Raw genomic sequence first — 27,611 nt, 5'->3', positions numbered from 1 at the left:
AAACAGCAAACGCCATCTTCAAAATAAATATTCCCCTATTTGAATGATTTGTTTCATTATACACCGTGTGATTGGCATTCGCATGAATAGGTTCGATGTACAGGGCTTTCCAAAAATATCGTCATTCTAGGATGCTTATATATTTTAACTATGTCAAACAGCGTGGGAATAAGAACTTATGTATTCTTCGTGAAATTATTCATTTTCTTTTCCTACTTTAGTAAACTAAAAATGTGATAAAGTATAAAATCCGCTCTCTACTAGATGAATTTTCAATATTGATATTCCGCTGACGAAAGTTTAGTGTTAACAATTTTTATTCTATATTTTCCGATTATTTTTTTCCACTTATTTACTTCTGAATTGTAACATCGATTTAGCAGCAGCCATATATTCGGTTAAAAAATATATGAAATGATAACGTTACGCGTATGGTCCGCAACGAAGTATGCTTAACGCTATTCATAGAGGAAAAGAGGGTGGAATTTAGTCAGTAAAAAGCCACGTAAAATCTTCGTAGATAAAGAAGTTTGAGCGTTATTTTCTACTTGTCTTATTAGGTTCGCGGGAGGACTTTGTTGCGGAGACCCAAGAAATTGGAGTTCCTAAGGTACTTACGCCACGATAAACGTCTGTGCGCGACGTACACGACAGCACGGTGTTATTTTCTACGCTATCGCATCGCATATATAAGGAAACACCGGACAATCAATATTTATTAAGGAGATCGTCGGAAGGAAGCGTCCTTAGGTAACGACCTGTGAACATGCTCAGCCCAAAGATGCAAAGAACTGGTGAGTTGATAATGATATTATATCAGGACAATTAATCATTTGTGGATTAACCCTACGTTAATATCTTGAGCTATTTAAACACCGCTAGTACCTTGGGGTATTTCATCACCCCATATTCAAAATTTCTTTTTAGAAAGAGTGAACGTTTCTTTATATTCATATATTGTTCTGCAATATTCCTCACTTCATTCCTGAACATCTTAAGTGTACCCTCTAGTCAAAACACTCGGAAAATACGTGATTTTCATGAATTTACAAGAAAATAATGGAACAACAAACGAAAAAAATTCGATGTAAGCCTTATTACTAGATATTTGAAGAAAAAAAAGATGTTTTCATTGTTGGAATTTTATCAATTTCTCCATTAAATAGATTTTGCAGAATCAATATACTGCAGAGCAACAGATGCAAAAAACGGATTATTTCACGCATAAATTTCTTCAGAAATAAACCGAGTGATCCAAATTAAAATCTAAATTAATCTTCGTAGGTGACGCAATAGCGATTTCAATTATAAATAAAATGTCGTAAAATTTTTTGAAATTGGTCTATAATTAAACTTTTTCACGTGAGACCCGTGAACAAAAATCGCATTTTGAGAAAAACACATTAAAAGATTTTTTCTCATTCCCGAGTTAATCGTGTAATTTCATTGTGCTTCATATCATTACATTCATTCGCTCTAATTTTCCACTAAATGGCAATTTTAAATTCAAATCCGTGAAAATTGGCTTTATTAAAGTTTTTGACGGAATGAAAAAATTTTGCGAACTACTGAATCACAGTTTACCATGAAACCACTATAAAAATGCAGGAAACAGTACCACGATCACTTTGCATGCAGCTCGCTGGAAGCTTGAATATTCAACTTGGTTCGAATGCTTTGTAGCTCGGGTATTTCGAGATGGCCGGTTCCGCTGTTACAGAAAGATATTCGCGAAAGCGTGACCTGAGAATGTGCAATAAAACGAGTGATCTTTTCAAGTTTCGAATTAGAAACATCCCCTTGAAGGAGAAAATCATGACGACAGCTTTAAAGAAATCGATCTTTTGCTTGTTAAATTTTCATAAGGCTTAACACCTTAGGAATATACTTTTAAAATATTCAGGTGACATTTGGAAAGGCAAGAGGCTTCGACGATATGAACCATGAAATCGTTTCTTTAGAAATATAGTATGATTTTTAAACTCGAATAAACAACAATTAGATGTAATAATACTCCAGAGTCGATGGAATACATTTCTGCAATAAAAAATGTAATACACGATGTCAAATATGCCACAGAACTTTTATTATACCCACGAAAATATTACGTGTACGCACTGTGTAGAACCACAGTAAACAGTATAGTAATGTCATTACATATTTAAACGTTCAAAAGTTTCACTGAAACCATAAAAGTATAGGATAATAATTTGAACATATGTGGAAACTTTTAATGGCTTTATTAATTGATTGTAGTTCCGAGAAAGGAAATGCTAAATGCATTATCCGAAATTTATAGAAATCGTAGAAATTTCTCTCTACGAACTCTAGAATTTACAAAATTGCATTTTCGTTAGTTCTCCCGAATTTTATTGAGAGAAACAGTTAAGCTCGCTTTTATCCAATCTTTCTACGGAACATCATGAATTTCCACGTAACAGCGAAACACGGGAAAAATACAAATGAAAAACATTGAACAAATCCTTCATACAACGGTTCGTTTTACAAAAACTATACATCTACCGGATATATTTGCGCTTAAAATACAGAGTATTCAGACTCTTATGTTCCAAATAATTTCAAAACAAATTTTTAACATCCGTAACAAAGTGAAAGTTGTATCGAAATATAATCAAGTAGACAAATATTATTTCGGTACACTTTTATCAAAAGTTTGAACAAATATATTGGTATACTTTCAATGAATCGTATATCTATCGATTAGACATCTTTTCAAAAATACCAAAAATGCAGCAATAAATACAATTTTCATTCACAAAAATGCTTCAAATCTCAAAAGAAACCATCGATTGTTAAAAAATTATTTATAAATGAAATAAAGATTTATAATTTATATTTCGCACGGATATTAGTTATTTTAGTTTCTTTTTTTATTTGGTTTCATATGGATTATATTTTCGTAGTTCCACAAATATTAAATATACTGATGAAAAATTTTTAAGTCGGTATAAACATTTCTTTACAATTTTAATTAAATTTTATTTTATTTTTTGTAGGAAATTCAAAAATCAGCTTTTTCAAAGATAGTTTAAAAAACTCGCTTTTGTATAAACTCTAGGAAAAAGTGAACCACAGTCAGATAATTTAAGTTTGTGGAAGGTGAATCAAAACAAAGGAAGTTTCAGTCGCGAATACCCTGGCGGTTGGTCAGTAACGCCAGTATACATAATACGCACGAATAAATTCCGTTCCGGAACAATTAGGGATAAATTAGGCAGCGTAACGCGGTGTGACTCTCGGCTGCGGTATTCTCGGCTATAACCGACGTGCATTTTACGCGTAATATTCATTGTTTGTTGCAGTGAGGGTAAACGACTCGCAGCTCATCATGCTCTCGGAGAAAGCCCATTGCGATCATTCCATAAAAGGGTATTTGCACAAGAGGGCCGCGGACTCGGCTAAGTGGCAATTACGATGGTTCGTTTTATATCAGGTGAGTGAGACAAATCTCTTTTAATTTTATTCGGGGGAGGTATTTTTCCAGCCATTAAACAAATTAGAGGAATTAATCCCGACTGATTTTTGCCGTGGTTTTGGATCTCAAAGGATTTTCAATTAGCGGTTTGCGTGACGACGGAAACTCTGCTATGGGTGAACCTTTGCCTTCGTTATAGAACTGAAGGTGGCGTTACAGAATTACATAGACTTGAAGGAATTACTGTTTACGGTTAATAATGGGAACATGTTGAGTTTTACATCAATGTGTTTAATATTGGGCGTAGAGGAAGTGCTGAATATTTGGAATAGTAACAAATTAAAATTTCAGTTTTATTGTTTCTTTATTGCAAATTACATTTACCGACGAAATTATTCTCGTCCAATACTGCAAGCAACAGATGCCACCTGTGCACGTTGTTGAATGTTACGTCAACATTATGTTTTGCAAATAAATGAAAACTTTTAAAAATTTCTGAAAATTAAATACTTGATAATAATTAAAGTTAGCAAACATTTACAGAATTGTGAAAACCAATTGGTTACACGTGCAATTGTAATAGGACTTGGCTAACGCGTCTGTTCATTGAATTCCATTTCTACTTATTTCCAGCACGAATACACGCGTTTCACCTGCATGTTCAAAATCAATTATGCCGGAATTTAACCGTTGAATCCAGAAATTTTATTCTGCGCTTTCGATTTATTTTTGCACGAGGAATCACCACCATCCTTTCAGTCACACCATTGTATATGCTTTTTGTCAAAAAAAGAACGTTTTAAACCTATAGAAGGTTTATTGAGGGGGTCTAGCAGTAAACGTGATGAGCAGTTATTGGGATAGAATTGATTAATACCATAAAACTGCTAAATAGAGGGTGCTTTTATGCGGTCTGATGGAAAATTCTAACATGTTTCAAGCCATGTTTACATTCACAGGATAATTTCTATGCGAAAGTAATTTTACCAGAAATGTGAAGCACGGACAAGTACAATAGGCATCCTTTTATCCGATCCCAATTTAACCGATCACATTTTCGTCGAGAAGCCCAGCGGAAATCAATTCATACATTCCTCGAATTTAATTGTAAATACATGCAAAATTTGCTAGGTCAGCTGTATACATATAATGCTAAATCTACTGATTAATATATGAAGCATTGTACAAATTCAATTAATTTATTTTCTGTTTATATTAACGTTATAAATCATATTTGGCACGTATTATGGGATTAACTGGCCATTCGTTTTTCTAGCCAGGGATCGGTCAAGAGGGTGTCTACTGTAAATATTATAATATAAATTAAATAAAGGTCATAAAAGACCTTCTCAACAGACCCAATATATTCTACCTCGGATAACTAAGAATGCCGGCGATGCTTGTTTCAGAACTTGCTTTTCTACTACGAGAACGAGCACTGTTCCAGACCCAATGGCGTTGTTTTGTTGGAGGGTTGCTACTGCGATCGCCTCATCACCGCCAAAGGCAAAGAGCCAGATAAACAGGTAAGTGTACACAGCTTTTAGTTGTCGTGTTGTGCTGTGCTTGTGTATACGCGATGCTCTGTTCCGAGGTTGAATTTTTGCAATAGGAAATCATCGATGTGTCGGAGAAATTGCATCGATATTGAACGAGCAACTGAAAAGAGTTATTAAATTATAAAATTGAATTTATCCAAAGATAGCTGGATCTTTGAATCCTGCGATTTTGCAGCGAGTTGCGGCGAATTGGGAAATAATATGTGCTTTAATTTCAAGGATATACATAGATACCTACATATTAACTGCACTTGTTGGAAATCTCATGAATCCATAAAATTGCATAATATTGCATTGTAATTTATTATTTTGAAATAATAGTTCACTTTCGAAGTACCAAGTAGAGCGATTTTTTAAACGCACCGGTTGATTACGTGTTATTTAAAGTATTATTAGATTTTGGAGAAACAATAATGAAGTCATATTTAGAATACTTATGTACCGACCAATCATACTATTCTTTGGTGATGTATTTATAGCACAGAAAAAATGTTTTTACTAAATCTAAGTTTTTCTATTTATTAATACATGTTTTGGGAATACAAAAAATACTTACTGCTGCGCCGTATGGAAGGTATTACTTTAGGACCTTTGTATCTCTGCTAACAATTCGAAGTTCAAGCAAAATCTTTTGCAGAAACGTTTGTCACGCCAAAAAATACTAAATAATGCAAAAAAAAATCGTTTTTTTTCAAACGTCTACACTAGAGTACCCCTTTAACGCTCGGTACGTCTATCCTCTTCGCAAGCTGTGTCAACAACATTTGAGTTGTAGTGCTCGTCAAAGGGTGCAAACCGGGCCTGGGATAATTGCGTTTGCCTTTCGAGGATTAGCGAGGGCAGCCGCCATTATCGCTCAAATCACTCGTTTCGCGTACACGCACGACAGCTGGGTCAAGCGTCATGGGAAACGTGGTGTACGGAAGTCGAGTGCACTCCTGAAAAAATGCGCGGGTACGAGTTCGGGGCGTACGGTTTGTGCTTGTGTTCCTTTGTTTTCGAGTTAACACGCCTATTTACGACGTGTACGGATCCGCATAGCTGCAGACTACTTCGATGTGGGACACTACAAAACAAAATAACAGATGTTAACATGAATAATCCATTTCTGTTATACGAGCCAAAATTAAATTCGATGTATTTCACTGTCACTTTGTATGATTTTGATGCTAAATTTTTATAGTTTCAAATATTCAAATTGAGACAAGTCCATTAATTTAAATTTTCCACGAAGTAGTTAATATACGGTTTCATTTTCTAGGAAAATAATGAACTTTTTGTTTCAAAGTGTCGATAAAAAATCCCTAAGTCAGAGGAAAGACAACCTAGATTCATTTAATATTCTATAATACTGCAGTCCCTGTTTCCAATTGTTTCTGCAGATCATAAATTGGTGGATTCCGATTTGGGTTGTCAGAATGCCATTTTCAATGGAAATATTCTACATGTAACACCTTCAATTCTGAGAGAAAAACGCAAGAATTGAGGTCAGAGAGTACGAGAAACATATACTAAAAGGAATAGCAAAGCCCCTGAATCTCACTCTCTTGGGCAAAAGTGAATTTTCCAACAAAATTCCGTCTCTGCTTTCAAAGTGAGAATGCCTTAGAAGTTGTTGCGAAATAAAGTCTCAGGGTTCATTTCAGTTGAAACCTGACTCTCCCGTGGTCTAGATTTAAATCCACTTCACTGTACACTGCAGTCGGAGTTGGAGAATATAGTCTTTAAGATTCTCGACAGAAATTTGGGTAACCTGAAGAAGGCTGTGGTAAAAGTAGCTTCGCCTGCGAGTTTATACCGGATTTTGTACAGGACAGCCGCTGAGGGTAACACTATTATTTTTCTCCTGATCTCAGCTATATATAAATAAGTACTGATAATTAATTTGAAAATTGTAATGTTTTTCGTTCCTTTTACAATAACTTAATATACTATCCTTGGCCGTAAGTATTACATTGAATCATAAATATTTCCCATTCTGCTTCTTTAACACGTTCACTCAAAATGAAAACTTTCCGTTCACTCCGCGTCGATTAACGATGACCGTCATGTACACTAGACTCCTAATTATACGGCTCCCCTTTAATTGGCCAGATTTTTCTTGATATGAAATATATAGATATCGGTTTAATAACTCGGGATACAATGTAACACACGGAACGAATCACCCATGAAAAGAAATTTAAACTTTTACTCCTTTCAGTGTAAGGGGGAAGTGCCTTGCGTGGCAATATGTTTAGTGGCAATATAGTTAGAGTCCACTATAATACCAAAACCAATTGCATACTGCAGTTGAATTACTGGCCGGTTCACACTATATGTATATCAGTGTTAATGGACCAAATGCGGCATGGGACACGAAGCGACACACGCTAAACCTTTCACGGGTGAAAAAATCGTAATCACGAGAATTCAGGCGCATTTATTTGCTCGGCGACCCTTTGATTCGACTCTAACTCCACGCAAGTATAAACGAAACGTAATATCGATGGATTTTGCGTGGACGAAGGGAAGTTCGTGGAATGTTTACATACACGCCATAGCGAAAGCTTTCCAGCGAGTGCTTTTGTACAATTTGTTATTCACATATTTACATGCGCGTAGCAAGGACGCAACGCAGATGAAAAATTGTATTTCGAATTGATCGATAAACTTCGCTTTTACGTGTTCGTTCCGCTGGAGTTCCTTTTCCCAGTGTGCCTTCGTATGATATACGATGGCACATAAACGGTAATGTCGTTTTCGTAAAACTATTAGGTCATCCTATAAGTTATGTGGCTCTTCTGAGAGTTGAATTTCAAACAATGTATCGTAGACTCGTCCCTATTCGAACACATTTTTGTGATATTGATTTTCAAGTACATTGGAAAAAATAATACAAATATTAGAAGTAAAGAACGATATATTTAAAGACAATTGGGCAAACGATAGATTCACAATTGGTCTATTAATACAAGAGTTCTTATAATTTTTTATATTATGTGTTGTCTGGAATTGCAATTATTCATTTTTGTTAGTAGAATTAAATAAAAATACAAGAAACATTACAATATGAGGGTAAGTTCTCTATTAATTACGAGTACAATACAGGAGATAGTTTTTACTTGATTAATTTGGTAGGTTAGTTCATTTGGAGGTAGTATAATAAATTCACGAGTCGAAAGAAAATATATCAACTCTTTTTATACTACGATGAGATTTCTTCGTGAATGTGCGTGATGTAGTGTATGAATTCTGGTATAGATCATCAGGCAAATTTTAAATCTAAATAATTTTACTTGTAGATTCATACTGATTGTATATAAACACGCGATATGTCGATAACGGAACGTTTCAATGTGAGACTACGGTAGAACCTCGATTATCGGAACATCCATTATCGAAACGCTCTGTTAACTGAACATTCTTTCATCGGAACGTTCTATTCTCCGAAAAATGTATTTCATACTTCGCGTGTACGTACTCCACGCAATGTCTAGATCCTGCCACGTTATATATAGGGCGTCCCAGTTTTTTTCCACAAAATTTTGCCAGCGTATTCTATGAGTAAAATTAAGAAAAAAATGTTACGTAACTATAGGCTCTTAAATGCTTCATTTCAAAGTTATAACAAAAGTACGAAATGGTAATAGCGTTCTTGTGATTGCAATGGTTAAATTAATACGTGTCAAAAGTATAGTTATAGTTTAGTGATTATTTTATAGGAACTGTCTCGTGCCCTATGATTACCGCTTGTACGCAGATTGTTTCGTTTCAGGCGTTTCTGACTCAAATTTTGAACTGTTCAAGTTTTGTGTTTTAGTCTTACTTTGGCATACAGAATCAACCATTAAAATGTTCAATACCAATAACCAAACACCTTGTGTATTTTATGATTTTATAAATAGCTACAATAATAACTTTTTTAAATCTTCATTACGGTACATACTTTATTGTATTTTATTTGTTTTTATGCAAATGTAATGGCTTATATAATTTTTTGTCATTTTCCTGCAAAACTTTCATATAACAAAATAAGGTAACGCACAGTCATTACTTCTATATATAAATACGTTCATAAAAAAGTCTGCCTATTCATAACGTACAATTCAATTTGTGATGTACATCGTTCGTAGCGTGAAAAAATTCCGTCGTACTCATGAAGGATTAGCATGGAAGGAAAGAAAATATCTTCTGCGGCGGTATGCCTCAACTTCCAAACTAATTACACGTGGAGTGTTAACGCGTAAGCTGTTTTATCGATTTCTGGAAAGGTCGCTTGACAGGTCGGCTCTTCTGTTACATTTTTCGCGCCCCGTTCTTCGTGCATCTTTTCCATCTGCAGAAAACGATTATAAATCGTTCATGCACCGTGCAAACTGTGTCAGTCCTCGCGAGTTGCTCCCAGAAAATATGATTCCTTTTTATTTTATTCTTTTACGCAGTACGTGTTTTAAAATTCACAGTGCAGTTTTCCAACGTCGCTGGTAATATCCAGCTTCATTAGACATGCAAATTGCGTGCAACATATCAACCGTAAATGTATGTTTTCCTTTCGATCCTGCATTAGAATAGAAAAATAAACTGGCCGTGATTGTTATTAGTTCAATTGAATTATTTGTTCCATTGATAACGAATAGCATTTATTAAAACGGTTGTTAAAACGAACACGTGGATAGTAGGTACAATATTTTGTAAAAGTTGTTTGTACGATGTTAGAGAGAATTAGAAAACTTTCGATAAATTTTATAAATACATATATTTTTTTAATACACGATACGTATTAAACTACGCTTATTGTATTGAAAGAAAAAAGAAAACTATCAGCTGCAAGATATGATTAAGTCAGTTTTAATGAACCTCCGGCAACGCAAAACTTTTCAAAATCGACTGAAGCTGATAATAAAGCTATCTTGCGGAGTAGACGGCAGTCAAGCTTCATTTAACACTCATGCTCAGCGAAATGAAGCTCACTTTCTCAGCTGCGCTGTTTTTCATTAACTTTTTATTGTTTCGTAGAAGTGAAACGTGAAACTATGAAACAGTAAATTATATCTAACAAGTAATAAAATACGTATAGTAATAAAATGTAATAATACACTTGTTCTTGGCTAATAAAACTGTCGTTTATGTTTCGAATTACGACACGCAAGTGTGTTTTCTAATGTTTGGATCAAGCACATTACGAGAATTGTGTGAGTGCACACGTTTTATAATTTTTTCCATAAAATAATAGGCTGTGTTACTTTGTCAACAATGATTATACTGAATCATTTAAATAATCGACATTGTTTATCATAACTTTCGATCAAACAAAGAAATACGGTTTTCTCAGATTTCACAGGAGAAAATTTTCTCCATTGAACCTATTTTTCAATAATTGAAATAACTAACAAGCTGCTTGAAGAATATTCTGCGAATATAGGACTTGCGTTATAATGGTCCATTCAATTCGTGATGTTTTGTGTCTGTGATCTGCCGTTGTCATAACAAAATATAATTTATCTTGTATTATTAATTTTAGTTCATCCAATTGTTGACAATAATTTTTTTGATTAATTGTCTCGGTAATAAGTCTACCCAATTGTTAACGTCAAATACACGTACAGTAAAGTTGACCATTTCTACCTAAATATAAACGTACTAAACAACCAATTTTCTTTGTTTTCAATCCTTAATGTCTCACGCCTTCGTTGCATTTACTTTATTCAATAATCACAGCCATCTGACCTGTATACAGATAACGCAAAAATGATACCATTCGCTTTCTGTTGGTGAGATTTAATATTATGCTTCGGAAACACGAAGTTCCTCCTGACAGGTATAGTATTAGGTATTGCTTTCAATCGATTCAGCTTTAGCCGAATTTTCTTCGCGCAATAGCCTTTCAAAGGCTCCCTCTCAAAGAAAGGAATCACATCCTCAAGCAAGAAATCGATTGCATCCGTCAGCCTTGACGTGGGGCGAGCTTGTGAAACAATGACTAGGCGAACACCATCGTTCTTACATCGAAGTACTCGTCCTGTTTTACCGTGCCATTGTCTAACTGCCGGCATTGTCCCTGCTTTGCATAGCCCGAAAGAGAGAGAAAGAGGAAGAAAGTGAAAGACAGAGAGAGAGAGAGAGAGAGAGAGAAAGAGAAAAAGTCTGACAAAATGTTCTTGGTTTTGACTTCAACTTTTTCCTCTGAACACTAACCTGGTACCGTTACAGACCCAATTCCCGATCACTTAAGAGCAATTTCTAATCACCTAAATCGTATAGCTGTATCTCATTCTGAAAAGTGATAAAAATCATGACAAATCTTGAATCCTTGAATAGTTGAACGATTTGAAAATTGTATGATGTAATATTTTCAATTCCCTAGGGCCCAGCGTTGCATGACATCGGAGAATCTAGTTTAGCGACGACTAATTACGCTTCGAGCACAAGTTAATTAAAAAGCCGGTGAAAAACACTGTGTACAGGATACACAGGCCTCGAGGGTAAAATCCACGGAAAAATTACGAAACAACGGCGCTAAACCTTTTGTGGTGCAGTTTCCCTCTTCTTTCGCGTATCACGTATCAAATACTATTCCAGAATAACATTTTTCATTTATTTTAAATGACCGTTAGTTAATCTTTTTCCTTCGTATGTTCATAAAGTAAAGTATACGTGTCAGTGTTTAATTTAAAAGAAATCTCTATGTGGTTTCTCAATAATTTTATGGTTAATTATTAGCGATTATTTCGTCGTGCTTCATAATGTTTCCTACTACTACATGTTTTGCATGTTACGCTTTTAACAGTAAATATTAATTAACAAACTTCATCAAGATATGCTGGTATATGTAAACCGTCCAGATTGGAACAGAAATTATATGTGACGAGTAAACGTGGAAATACGGATAACATCTGAACTGAAGAATTTTATTTTGAAACGGAATTGAAATTCATATAATAACTAGGATTCATAAAACCAATAGCATGAGATACGTTATTTTAAAAGTAGAATATAAATTATAGTTCTTGGCTTTAAATTTATGGCTGATAGTGCACGTAACAGGGACCATAGTAATAACGATATAAAGTTTGCATTTAAACAAATTCAAAATTATCTAATTAGAAATTGCAGCATTAATAATAAATTAAATCAGACGTGTACCTTGTAACAAGATACTTACAAAGTGTTACAAGTAATAATTCCTGTCATAATCGGCAGAGCGATGATTTTACATATATATATATATATATAATAACAAATTAATAATGTATAAGAAAACTCTTTCGTATAGACCCTTGGTGTCGGGGAAATCGACGATAAGAATCCCTTGCGTACTTACACGTGAAATTGGATATGACAGCTGACATGTTTTTCCGTTACTTCTTTCATTTCTCTTTTACATACATATCAGATGGCGCCGCAATTGTATTCTACATTTTTCATTCAGTTTTACACGTAGAATCGTCTGGTTTTTCGATTCTACCACGAACTTTGCCACACTTTGTATTATTATATTACCAGTAAACATTATATAACCAAGGAAATTAATTTATCGACTATTGGTGCTATTTCTAAAACAGATTGTGACGAAAATAAGACGGCGTAATTATAGCTTGCTCCGTTTCTAAATCCCGATGAATGAGTTTACAGACTTATCAAGCGGTCGGGAATACGCGGTAATGAAATAAACTCGTGCTCGAACTTGGTCGATTAGGAACACCGGAAACATCATTGTAACATGGGAAGCGTAGATCCTGAAACTTTCGGAATGTGAGGAATCGAGCGACTAAAATTGTGTTAATGTTTGTAAGTGGATTATCCCGATGAAAAACAGTTTCCAGTACGGAAAATGTGATCGTTAGTAGAACAGTTTTCGAGATTTGTATCTTGTTTTCGTGACCGCAGTTGGATTAATATTGAAGGAACTATTGCTGAAAATTTTATATGTATACAAACAATATTATACTATAAGTTAATTATTATAATTATTTTAAGGATGTATTCCTGTGCTCAACAATTACACTTATTTTTGGTTTGTAATTAAAGTACAATAAATAGGTTGACTTAAGGAATTTCGTGTCAGTAAATTTCATGTAATGACTCTCGAAGAGTACAAAGATAATAGAAAAAAGGTACAACGAAAACACTGTGACAAGTTTTTCTAGCGTATAAAGTAATTTAATGCATTACGTATACATATGTATAGTTCAATATTCCAGAACTTTTGCTTCTGCTGGGAATGAAACTACAAGCGCGTTTCCAAGTATACAGAATTAATTACCTGCAACAAATTCCATGCATCTCGTTATAAAATACGGAATGTACTCTACAAGCAAAATGGTTGTATATACAGATTTGATTTCGAAACATTCTATACTTCATATATGGTAAATACGGAGATCAAATATGAAAGTACTTATTTGCTTTTTTTTTTGTATTAAATAAGGCCAGGCAGAATAGTATACGGACTGATGAAAAAAGGGGTCCACGACTTAGGAGCTTACTAAATATTTGCCAATTCGTGTATTGGAAGTCTTATTAAATATGTCCTGTTATTCTGCTTTAAAATGCTCCCAGAACTGTGTGCACACACACACACACAAATAACAGAACGCGCACACCAGCAGAATATGCAAATAAAAAATGAAAAATATCTGAGAAATGGGATTGGAAAAACAATTTTCGTCTACAGACTGGTCAAAATATGGAATAAAAATAAAATTCATGATATGAATTTTAAATCGTTGTAATTGCATTACATTATGGAGAACAGAATCTGTATTTATGTAACACTTTATCACTAAGAATGATTTCCCAATCAATCAAAGCTTTTTACATTAATTCTGAATCAGCCTGCGATTCCGTGTTCTCGATAAAAATTTTATTAAAACAAACTCCGATTTTCTGATTCCTTTTCCTCATTTTGTGCTCGGAACACGCTGCCCGTTTGGTTTCAGTTTCCGCTACACTCCCCTATTTTCTGCTCCTCTTTCACCCTCCCTGTTGGTGTCTTCAGGGGCTCGCGGTGAAGCAGCATCCAGCCGACATGCCACCAGAAGGGATAAATCGATTCTGTTTCGAGCTAAGAATAAGCTTCTCATGGGAGCTTATGCCACGGATGCGGCGCACAATTTTCCCGTCGTTCGCTTATCTCTTATCATCGCAGCTGCCTACGAGTGTCAGCAATCGTTACTCTCCGTAAAAGACGGCCAGTAATTCGTTCCTATTCGCGGAATAAGTCGGTCGACCGATCGTAAAGAAAAATCACGGTACAATAAGTCCTCGATTTCTCCCGGGGATTTCCGTTAATAATGATGGATTAGCTGACAGCCGCTGCATATAAGCTTTAACCAGCCACTTCTTAACGTTCCTCACGATTCCGTGGAGAAAATTGTATATGTTTTACTATTTGCTCCAGTTTCTTCAGAAAACCTTCTCCCCGAATTTATGCTGACTTATAAGGTGTTCGTGGTCATTTATTATCAAACTGCAGTTGTTTATGCAATCCATTTTCATTAATTAAGGGTACTAGACAGTCAGATTTGTTAAAAGTTTAACTTTCTTTGGAAATTAATTACAAGGAAATGAATACTGTAAATACTGTATAAATTGTAAAAACTGTTATATATAGTGTTATAATATTGGATGCTCTGTTGGCGTTCATTCTGTACAGAATGTATTGAAAAGAAATTGCTTTTTCCGCTTTTAACAGCCTTATAGGCTCATGATTATTCTTTTATAGTGTTTCCACCATAATTTCGTGTGCATATTGTTGCGACAGACTGTAAAGAAGGTTAGTGGTTGGAAATAATGTTGTTTTGCTAGATTGACAAAGACTCGTAACAGGTCAGATGATATTTTTAGTGCGCGTAAAGGCTGTTTTAAAGGAAACGGTGGCATAACATTATGGGTTGTTATTATCGATTTACCTTGATAACCGATACGTTGATATTCATAGGGAAAGTGATGGCGGTTTCGATTTGACAGGAAAGATGGTAAATTATGTATCACCGTGTTAGTTGGCTCTGACAATGGTGTGAGTTCAGCTCAATTGCAAGAGAATTACACAATTTATTCATTAATATTGTCTATATCAATTTAGCATTTATTTTAAAATTAAATTTAAATTTGGGACTGGATTGAAACTATGCATTGAAAACTCAAAATAATAGAGGACGAAATACTCTGCAAACGCAAATATACGTAATTGAATTAATCAAAATTTAGATTTAAGCAATACTCTTTTCAGTGAAAATGGAAATTTCGTTTACTATTTGCCTGAATGCTGTTACCGCACTGATAATTGTATTTATGGATTTGCAATTTCTGCTACGGAATATTAAACGATATATGATGCTCTCAACGTGCGCATGTACTTAACGATAACCGAATCGTGTTCACTGTTTTTTATAATTAAGCTGCTGGTCCCAAGCGATGTGACAATATAGCAGGAATACTGCATTTAATAACGAACAGCAAAATTTACTAACTTACTTAATATTTGTGTTCATTGTTTTAGAGGAGAAAATGTTGTGTAAGTGTATATCGTGTCAAGTTCAAGTTCTTTATAAGATTAAGATACAAACACAAATAAGAAAAAATTGTTAAAAAGTACACAAGAGTAGAAATAACTTATATTCCATTTATTTTAGTATATTTTTTTCAGAATTTCGTAGATCGTGCTTGTGTTTATATACCTACTCAATTTTAATTTGTACGAAATACCTTAGGAATAATTCAAGAAATTATAATTCTCCTGTCTTGACTCGTAAAAAGTTACTTAAAACCAAAATTAACTATATTAATACATATTAACATTTAGTTATTTTACAATGTATTCATTAGTATTATTAACATAAAAATATATAGCCAAAAAAAACTTTATATTAAAATATTCGCAAATTAACTAGGTCACTGAACATCGTTAAAAGAGTTGTCGTTTTTTACAACAATTACTATATATATCAGATAATTAACATTCCTGTTTAAATTTCCCGTACATCAAGAACCGCAAATACATTTTTATCGGTGGAAATATTAATTCCTTAGTGATCCCATATTGTCGAACATAATCCAGTATAATATTGGTAATCCGATTCCCAGTGACCGATGCCTCTATAATTTCCATGTTCATTAAATCGGAATCGAGCGAAACGAAATTCGTGAAAGCTCGCGTATCACAGAGCTTTCAGCGAAAACTGCTTTCACGCTGGCGATTCATTTTATTCTTGTCTGTGCCCGTGCACCTTAATATCGTGTATCGTTCCATACTTTAATGTCCCGTGGATGTCGGCGGTGAACGTTTATTGGATAATCGCTTCGCAGCAATGATATATTGCGAAGGTGTCGACACGAGGTGCTGCAGGCGAAAGTTTCACGGAGACAATTTGCACCCGCGACGGGGCCAGAATCTTCAATATTGAAGCGATTGCGGCTGCCAATTATAAAATAAGGCGAGTTTCGAAACTTTGCCGCCGTCGTTCGCGTTTATATACAGGACACACTGCGAGATGAAAATCTAAAAATGAATTTACGGAAACTTTGAGTAAAAACTTCAGCTGTTCTATTTTCTCTATCGACGTCGTAAATTGTCCCCTGTTCTCGGAATGTACGGTCTTGAAGTTTGTTCCAATATTGGTGATCGTAATTGACAACACCAGCAGTTAATTACATATTTTATTGCTCGGGTAAAACTAGACAATACTTGCAATTTTGAAAGAAAACTCGATAATAATTTTCTTCGGTAATTCTTTATTTTATCTATCAAATTACGTTAATCTTTCATTTCTCGTCACGACTACTCCACAATTATGATCAGAACGTAACAGAAAATAATCATTTTTTTTAACATAGGGTATTTTGTAACACTGGTACTCAGATAAAATGCTTGAACCATGTGATAGAAAGTTATTATTCGTTATTTATTGTTATAGTAACTGAATGATAAACGCAATTCATTGTTCTAAAATAGCAAATAACAAATGTATTGATCGTAGGTTAATTTAAAGAAGCCATCTCAACCAATGTCTTTAATGAAATTAACATGATCTTAGACGAGGGTTTAAAAGAGAACAGTAAATTACATTTTAGTAGAAAACTGTTAATCTTGTTAGAAATGTTAAGAATGGAAGAATTTCAACTTGATGTATAGTACTCATTAAAACAAAGGAAATGATTTAGGTGATGCATGTGCTGAAACTGTTACATCCAGAATTATGACTCATAAATATGATGAAGCGGCGAGATGCAGCTGCGGTACATATTGCGTGCCTGCTGATAGAACACGCAAAAACATGGAGTGCTGGTGCATTATCTACATATATCTCGATCAGGAAAATTATACATACAAATGTGAAAAATCCGTAAAGTGAATTTTTTATAATGATATCAATAAATTTTTCAAAGCTACGCTGTAACATTCGTCAAGGGATTTTAAGGTTTACTTTTGAGAAAGGGTAAATCTTTTGAGGGGGGACTGATCATTTCGAAATAGACGCTTCATACAATTATGATAGAACTTCGCTTATAGGTAAGTTCGTTTAATCATACGATTGTATTGATTTTCTTACACCAAATTATTTTTACTGTCAGAATAGAAATTACAATGAAGAATATCATTATTTAATTAGAATCAGATTTATAGATCTAAAGTTGCCTTAGCAAAGGCACTCTTATCCGTTGTTACATTCAGATGGTATATTTCTTCAGACGAAGAATATTTTAATTACTTAATAATAAAAAACATAAGGAAGCTTAGGAGAAGGAAGCATCAATATTGGTAGGACGTTAATTGGGTTAGCAAATATTGGAGGAAAATAGTAAGACTGAAAAGTATTGGAGGCCCATAGTAGGGTTGAAATACATATAATGGAAAATCATAATAGGACTGAAAATATGGAAACTCTATCGGGTCAAAAAAATAATCAAAGACCTTAGTATGGTTATCTTAAGATCTTGGTATGACATCCTCAAATATTTTCTTTTGACACCCTCCATTTCAATGTGAATTAAAATATACATATATTGTAATTTGAAAGGAATCAACGAAGGGTCTAAAGCGATTCGTTGAATCGATTTTAATCGCAGAGAAACAGAGCTTTAACTAAGAAGATTTCAAACGGATCGATAATGTTTCAATAAACATTTCCAATTAGCCAGCTAACCGTTGCTCTTTGAGCAATTCCAGTTTCGCCGGTTATTGCAGAGAGGCAGAGGCCTTATGTGTTTTTCACTTTCTCCCTCTCTCTCTCTCTCTGAAGCACAGAACAGAGGACGACGGAGCATTTGTTGTTAATCTACGGTGCTCCAATTCCCTTTGCGTATTATGTTAGGCAGATTACAGCTGTACGTGCTGCTAATCCTGTATTCAGCTTCAATAATGATGAGTGGCAGTGCTAATGTTTCACCAAACCGAACGTTAGAGAATTATTGTTACTTCGCTATGTCCATTGCCTTATTCGCGTCAAGATTTCTCGACTTCCGTTAATAACAGGCAAAGTACAAGTGTCTCGTTTGAAACTGAATTACCGTGTCGTTTGTACAGAGCACGTCATTAATATTGTCCCGTGACACGGTGCTATTATGTCTACATTTGTTCATGTTGTTACTACACGCACTATCTAGTTGGAAAATTAATAAATCAGCCGATACTCATCCAATTAATATACTGAATTACAGATCATTACGTGCCAGTCACGTGAAATTACGTGCTAATGGGAATAGTGTTAATAGACATGTTGTACGTGTATTGTACTATTTGTTTTAATGGTTTATTTGTGTCATATACTATACAGAGTTTTTCGTTTATTTCTGCCATCCTCCATTGATAGATGTATTTTAATACTTTGATACATTGTCGATGATAATCCAGAGATATAAAATCATCCGTGTGAGCCGTTGCGTATATTTTTTTTTTTACATCCTGTACATTGAGGAATGGGCAATTATTAGAAAAACAAATCTTGTCTTGCATAATTTGTATCGATTTATTTAATATTATTTAATATTCAGTCAATACTTTAATACACTGTAAATGATAAACTTCATAATTAAGTAATTTTAATTATCTTTTGGCTTTTCGAAGTATATGATACAAAATATTCTGAGTCAATCGTAAAGTTTTTTGTTAAATGTACTTTTAGGTGTTTCACACTCATAGTGTCTATACGTCCTATACCTGAATTTTTGTGAAAGCTCTTTAGGTTGCATTCAATTTCGCTTCTTCACTTTCGCTATTCCGTTATTAATTTTGGTTAGATTTATTCAATAAAGTTAATGTGTTTTAGAAGATTTTATTAATTTAGTAATCTTAACCTCGTTGGTATTACTTGGTGCTTTCTGTTTAAAGAATCAACCTCTTAACAGGCTAATAGAAAAATGTAATGTTTCTACCTAGAAAACTACAATCCAACTGTGCCACGCGCATCGCCACCGTATCATTCGGAGTATAAGCCCCTGCCGCATCATCTATTCTTCACACCGTCGACATAAACAGTGTCCCTAGGAGACTTTGCATTCCGCCGACTAGGGAACTGTTTCCTTCCTGGCTATAGTTAAATATTTACTCTCGAGATCCGTTCCAATTTCTTCTGTTACTTGAGAATTCTCATTGTTTGTGGATAGGCGTACTCTTCTCCTTTATTTGTTCAACGGGATTCGGTAGCCAAAAATTTCTGATTAGTCTGTGAGTCTGGCATCACTGTAACTTGTTTTGTTACTCTTACAAGAAGTATGCAACTAACATAAACGTAAATGAAGATGATCAAGATGAAAAAGGGTTTCAGAGAAAATTCTTACGCTAACGAAGCGTCAATCACTCCTGGAACTGCACTTTTGTCCGTAATTTATAAGTAAGCTTCTATCTTATAAGTAAAGTAATTTATAAGTAAGCTTAGTTTCTATTAATACATTTCTTTCACACATATTTATTTTGTATTTAAATATATTTATTTCCACACTTGTCGTACGAATACTTCTGTCCCTCAATGTACATAGGATTCATAACATAATCATTTAATTGTGAGTATTACGATATAGTAGTAGAGCTCTGATGACTAAAAGTTAATATTTGTTTAGTAATATTTATTAATAATGTTATTAATAATGTTTCTTGCAGCATGAAATGAACGTCACTTACGGAGAATCAGATTCTGAAATGTCCCAAACAACAATACTGAAGGTATGAATGACGGTCACTTCAAATGACATATTCATTGCATCTTAAGTATGATCTCTGGATCTAATTAGAGCAACACTACACTAGTGCTTTTAAAAATTAAACAACAATTTCGATAGTTCACTTTATAAGAATTTGATTAGTTGCATAGTGAAAGTAACTTTTACATTTTTTTTATCGTTATTGCTTTTATAACGAATGGTGATATGCGTAAAATACTTTGAATTTTACACTAATAATCACACTAGTAGTCTACTTACTGCATTATTCTCTATCGTAGTTTCTTTAAAATCATTTAGAAATCATACCCTTTTTGCATCATCTGAGAACACAGGCGTGGGAATTCTTCTCACGTCTTCTTTTTCTGGCGTTTAATGCTTCCTTGACGACACTTACATTAATGACTGAAAGTTAGCCTTGTAAACCTGTGCGAAGCGTTTAGACGAGGTCAATTGGGACACATGTTTATGTGAATTTTTTTCCGTTTGTTACGATACACCCTCTATAGTATTCAAAAAAGCTTGGTCGAAGCACGTGGGAAAAAATCTCACGCGGTGAGTTCTGACAGGTTAATTAGGAGAACCTGGCACATCCTACGCACACGGACTTTCAGCTATCGCGTTCACATTTTGTTCTAAAGGTCACTTCTGATATCGAATTTCATTACACGTAATACGTTTCGTAAGAACTTCGTGAAACGCGGTCCCGTTGTTTAAAGGGATATTTGTTAATATATATTGCCAGGAATTGCACGTAATTTTTCTTGATCTGATTAAATCTCTAGTTTTATTCTTATAATGATACATCGAAGAATAGGAGCTTGTACGTAGAAAGAGACTCGAAAACGTAGAATAAAACATCTAACGTACCTGACTCCCAGATACAGCAGATCGTAATACGTCTGATCCATAATGTGTCGACACTCAGTGTTGTCCATTGTGTGTCAATATTTACCCCGCTACAAAGGGAAAAGTCTTGCTCATATTAATTTGACCAACCTCCTTACTTGACTTTCCGTTCACTCACTCTCAGCATTGACTTATTCTACTTGCACCTGAAACCCGTGTCTAACTACCTCTTGCAAACGCACTGTCTCGTTCTACTTATATCTGATCGTATTGACCTACTTCACTGGTTCAGGGAAGAATGTCCAGTTCCGCTCGTGTCGAATGGCATTGACCCATTTCGCTTGTTCATAGAATACTGTACCAGTTGCTTGTGACATGCTTACTATACTTGCGCGATACAGGAATTTCCTACAGCACTGGTTAAACTGCACTGCCAGACTTAGAATATGTGTAAATGTATGTTTAAAGCTGCGCTGTGTGTTCAATTAAAAATACCATATCTTTAATTATATGAAATAATTAAAAAGTACTTTATTAATTCCTTTTGAAACTTTTGAAGTAAAATGGGGTATAATATTTTTAAGAGATAATTTAATAATTTAATTAATAAATAATACAATTTGATATTAAGGAGTACAATATTTGAACTTATCAATTCACTTGATGTTCAAATCTCACATTTTCATCATCACTGTCATAGCAAAATAATATTTTCGATATTACATGTGAGATTAACAGTCGGGAATATTTCGGAATATATTGTGGCATCATAACAAATTTCATCAGGAAAATTGGAGCAAATATGACTTATCGGTGAAAATTGATTTCATCGTGATCGATATACGTAGCTGCACTACGTATGAATATACCAACGTGACAGAAATCAAACAGGTGACCGAGTTTTCGCAATCGAATTTTCCATAACATTCGGAATTCCTCCACAGGCTGACAGTAGCGCAGATTGTGTAACGGTACCGGAAACGAAACGATTGGCAATCTCCATTCCTTCCTCAACATTAAAAATCTAGTTTTCGTCGAATACGCTGTATCATAACATGTCGTAGCCGTATTTCATTTGCACCCTGATAGCCCTCTGAAGTTCAATATATGCATTTTACAGTTTAACCTTTTAAAACTTTCAATTGTATTGCTTTTAAACATTTTGCTTGGGGTAGCGAAGTAAATAGTCTTTAATAAATAGTTAGTAATTACGAAAAAGCCTAAAAAGTAGCCTAGAATACTCAAGGGGAACTGTAAGTTCATTCACTATAATTCCACATAGAGCAGAACAAAATAAAAAACTGAAGCAATTACACGCATAAATTTTTGATGTATTTCGACCTGCGTCGTTTGCTGCGTTATGAGAATTAGGCTAATAAGTCAGAGAGTAAATCGGTTGGCCTTGTCCTCTTAACCCAAGTGCAGCCTTCGGAGTTCAAAAGAGGGCTTGTAGGTTGTTTTTAACCTGTCTTTGTGGAAGATGCATTAAATTCTTAGCGACTATCACTATTAATAGCCTCTTCTCCATCCAGACGAGGAGACCCTCGCAAGTCCTCCGTTCACCCGGGATCTCTTCTGCCGCAATAAGGTATGCTGAAAGTGAAAGATTTATGGGCGATCGAAATGTGACCTTGGTCTTAATGGGGAGCTTATGTTCCTTTTCGTTCACGAGGCCTCGGCTTCCTAATTATTCCCATGTGGGCTGATTAACCTGCCGGCGTTAGACAAGAACAGCGTCTCGTTGAAATTCGGGATTATTGCTTTTCCGATAGAGATGACTTCCTTAAGGGTCTAGATCAGTCTCGTAGTTAAAATTTGGCGAAAGGTATGCTTAGGGGATGCAAGTTCGATAACCTTAACCTTAACGTCTGTTAAAGACAGTCATTTGAGTAACCCCCAAGAATTTTTAGCTGTTGCTTGTTTTTTTATTGAAAAGTTATTAGATTAGTTTGAAGATGTTAGTTAGGACAATTGAGGTGAGAGCAGTATAGACCTTGAAACTTTTTCGAACATATTTTACGACCCTATATGTTATAATCTCGAAAGAATATTGATACTTTATAACAAATAAAAATTCTCATTCATTGTAAATTAGGGGAAACAAATCAATAGTTAGAAGAAGAAGTAGGTAAATATTGTACAAAAGAAGTACAAATAAACATATGTATAATAGGTAATACTATATTTGTTATTGTACAAAGTATCGAATGTGAATTGTTCTTTACCCAGTACCTGCAAATATCAATTACGTTTTCCGAATAAAAAGAATATACTGAAACCAATATAACGGAATAAACAATGGCATAAAAATTAAACAATTATTTGCATCCCGGCACATTGTTATTTCTGTAATTGTATTCTTCCGAATAAAAATAATAGACCGTAACAATATGACGAAAGAAACAATGGCATAACAATTCCAATATAATTTATATCTCGGAAAATTGTTAGTTCCGGTCTCTCTAGTGTTCCTATCATAAATTTTTTCCATCGTAATTGACACAGAAAAAAAAATTGCAACTGGAGTGGAGACGGAAAGATGAAGAACAACAGAACAGTTTCCTCTAGCGGAAAGTTTGTACCGGGCTCGGTAGCAAATTGTCTGTAAGTAACGTCAAGTATATATCTCGCAGGAGAACGTCGGTTGGCAAGCAGCTGATGGATTACCAGCATGGCGTTAGCTTACTGCGTGTAACCAAGCTGATAATACGAACTTGTTGGTACGATAGTTTTTACTGCCAGGGCAAACTGACGCCGAGCCAGCAACGAACGCGTTGGAAATTTATTAAACATTTCTTTCTTCTACATTCTGTCCCGAAGCTTTAACCTGACGCGATAGATTTATTTTTTCTTGCTTAAGCAGAAAAACAAACAACCTCCTTTACTTCCCTCGTTTAGTCTTCTCGTTCAAATGTGTTAAGCCGTTTATTTACTAACATTAGAACTACCAGTGTTGAATGTATATTACATAAATTAAATTGTATAGTACATGGATATGTATTAGCTGTACAAATTAGTTGAACGAAAAGAATGAAAGGAATCTTAACTTACATAAATAATTAAATAATTTTTATTTATCAACTCTTTTTAATAAATAGACACGCAAAAAATATTATGTGTTTAAATTTTGGTCTTCTGATTTGGTCTTCTTTCTGAAGAAGCTCTCTCAGATTCTACACTTGTTGGTCGGGTAATCATTACAAAATCTAATATAATAAAATAATAAACTCACATGAAGTTACTTTAAAAATACATATATCACAAAGGAAATATTATTTTCCGGTGTTTTAAGCGGAACACCCTGTATATCCTGATCACTGGTATCAGCTTGTTATTATATACGGAGATGTTATTACATATGGAAGTCTATTTATATTCTAAGCCTTGATAGAATCACTTCATTTGATTATTGAATTATGTGATCATTATCGAATACGTAATTGTATAACTAAATGTAATTTATTTCAGCACTGTTTCACAATATCCTACAGAAGGGAGAACCAACGGCAATACGAGTTGAAAGCGGCTACCGAGTTCGACTGTAAAACGTGGATCGATGCCATACGAGAAGCCAGGTAACGTTTCTGTACATAATTCAAAGTCCCAGAGTGGAATAATTAAAGTGGCGGTGCCGCGGATGAATCGCAGAGATGCCGTGAAATCGATTCGACGTACCGCCAGTGGGACTTTTTTAACGAGGCATGATATCCGTGACAAAAGTGAATTGCACGGTTTTCTGCGTACTCGAGTCAAAGGTCAGTGAGAATTTCACGGAGCTTCTCTGCCATGAAACCAGCATTTGCCTGCTGCATAAAATCGAGCATTTCATCTCCGAAAATACACTACTCCAAACCATTACAGGATCTCATACTGCAGTTGCTCTGCTGACCAATAGGACGTATAATCTTCGAAAAGTATTTTTTATAGAAACATAACTAGGTATTAATAGGATTAGTACTGTAGGTGAAATATACATAGATTGTTCTACAGGGTGTAACAAAAATGTTGGACGACCCGGAAATGGGAGACTCTTGATGTGATTTGAAACAAATTTTTCGTTAGCGAAAATGTTATCCGAGGCTTTGGTAACGAGATATTAACGAAGATATTAACGTTTTTTGTTAATATCTCGTTACCAAAGTCCCAGATATAATAACATTTTTGTCGTACGGCCGTGGTAGAAAGAGTGAAAAATTCCCAGTTAGTCGTGAAAAAACGTAGAATCTATTTCAATGTCTTTTTACAATATCACAAATAGATTTTCTGATGAATTTTCTGTTTCGCTGTATTTCATTTATAACTGTGTAATATGTTTAATACTTGCTTCATTGACATTCACGTAGTTGAAGATAGTAGTACGTGATACTGTTATTCGGAAAGTCGTGTAATTTAGTTTATATATTTTCGATTAGAAAGTTCAATTTGACTGCCCGTCAAGTAATTGATTTCAAGCTGTTGAACGGTACTCTATGCAATTGAAGTATACTGCCTTTAAGACACTCACCAGCAGGTAATAAAAGAAAGTAAAGAACAAACAAAGTAATTGGAACCTTTGGTGGGATCCTCTTTGTTACATTCTGAAAAACGAGGGAAAGGGTTGCTTTCTGTATTATTTGTAGACTACGAGCGCGAAGGATAAATTTCTAAGTCGTGGTAACTTCCCTCTTTTTTCACGTTTCTACCTTAATGGTTCGACCTGTCTGACGAACGTGATCGTCCTGACAATGCCTCCAGGTGTGCGAAACGAGCACACCGTCTCTACGTGCGTCACTGGTCTGGCGTGTTCATCATCAAACTACTTTTTCCTTTCAGTGAAATGTAAAGATGACAGTCACGGTGTTATAACCACAGTGGCCATTCCAGTAGATTAATTAGAATCGATATGCTTCCTCTACACAATTCAGTATAAATTTTTTTAGTGTATCTAGAAGTTAAAAGTTCCATTTACAATATAATAGATAGAAAAATTCGTCTGATACCATTCTTCATTTTCGTCTTTAACAGTTTTCTCAAATTAATTGTACCCAAAATCGATGTTTTTTCATCACACAGGGTGTAAAAAAATTATTTGCATAATCAGATCACTTGTTTTAAATACAATAGTATATTGAATCGTTTCAAAGTTACCTTTAATTGAAGATAAATAAGGTAATAGAAATTTTCGTTTATATAGTTTAAAAATCTACATAATTATTTTAAAAACGTGAACATATACCAATATATTTTTAGCTGTTTATACTGTATATGATATATATGATATAGATTGCGTTTCATTGTATATTTTGTTTGCGATTAATTCTTGTAAATTTCTTCTATACTCGTTAGAAAAAGTTTCATATAATCTGGGTAACAATGGTTAGTCGAATTTTCTTCAAATTTCCTCTAAATCGTGTAAATGTGCTTTCTTGACCGACTTGGTCAAATAATGGGAAACATACAGCGATTTCCAACCACTGAGAAATCACTGCGGTTTACTTTGGAATTCGCTCGTAACCTACTTCTAAGTTAGAACACCTTAATTAGTTGTAGTTGAGAAATTCGTCGATTAATTATGCACAGTATGTCCGCGAATTTAGTTATAAGTTTCAATTTAACAGTACATAATATATAATGTGGAGTTATTTTAATACCTTCATAACGATTTCAAAATATTGTTAAAAATGATTAAAGTCTTCACGTTACTGCGTTTTAGAGATTAAACTGTACTGTAAATGGATGAACATCTACAGTCTGTTTGTCATAAGTCATTTTGCCAATAAAGTTTCTCAGTTGGATGAAACCAATCATCCGTATTTGGTTTCATTTCAAATGTTTTTGTGTCGAATGGATGTATTTTTTATTTCGAACTGTCGGCGTTTCAATTATTTCTGCTTTTTTATCATCGCGCGCCATGGTCGTTAGTTTGACTGATTGAATAAATGGCGTCGTAATTACAACGTGAATTGTCACTCGATACACCGATATTGCGTTTTATTTCATATAATCGGTTTGCAAGACTAACATAAAATTTCATGGTTGCAAACGGTTTTCATTCCAGATCCATACAAGATAGACCATTATTGGTGGTACAATTGATAACGGAATAATTGATGAAGAAAGTCGAACGTTTGAAATAAAAATTTTTAATATGTAATAATAGTAAATTGTATTATATCATATTGAAATGATATACCTTATGATACATCATTAAAAAATGCTTTAAAAATATACACTGCATTCATTCTTCTCAAAAACGAAGGCTGGTACGTGAAAAATGTTATTTCATATTTTCTTTTTAATTTTGCATTGAAAATTGCTTTTCTTTTGGTTATACCGTGATTTTGAGACGCACTCTATACTTTCAACGTAGACACACAGAGACGTCTATTTTATTGCCCACTTGGTCATTGCTTACAGTTTCAACAAATTACTGCAGCAGAAAGAAAAGCTCGAGCAGAAGCACTTGCACCTGTTGCAGATTGTCGAGGGTGAGAAAACAGACAAATTCCAGTATGCACGGCGATGTGAAGATCTTGTATCGGAAGTAAAGAAACTCAAGGCTGAAGTAAGTTTACAATTTCACTATATTCAACGACCTAATATAATTTCAAAATTATATTAGAATTATTTTAGAATTATTTTAGAATTAT

The 27,611-nt window shown here is 34.4% G+C and overlaps 1 protein-coding gene across 1 annotated transcript in view; it reads left to right on the top strand.

Annotated features, from left to right (window-relative positions):
- The first annotated feature begins 766 nt into the window (after positions 1–766).
- Positions 767–27,611, top strand: part of LOC107190184 (ras-specific guanine nucleotide-releasing factor 2-like) — a 43,696-nt gene continuing 16,851 nt past the window's right edge. Inside the window, 5 exon segments of the mRNA XM_015578939.1 lie at positions 767–794; positions 3,324–3,454; positions 4,846–4,962; positions 24,451–24,557; positions 27,379–27,526. Of these exon segments, the coding sequence (XP_015434425.1) occupies positions 767–794; positions 3,324–3,454; positions 4,846–4,962; positions 24,451–24,557; positions 27,379–27,526 (531 nt within the window).

Source organism: Dufourea novaeangliae, unplaced genomic scaffold (assembly GCF_001272555.1).
Source record: "Dufourea novaeangliae isolate 0120121106 unplaced genomic scaffold, ASM127255v1 scaffold168, whole genome shotgun sequence".
In the NCBI taxonomy this organism is placed as follows: Eukaryota; Metazoa; Arthropoda; class Insecta; order Hymenoptera; family Halictidae; genus Dufourea; species Dufourea novaeangliae.
Note: the sequence above shows the minus strand (reverse complement) of the source record. Positions and strands in the feature narration are given on the sequence as shown.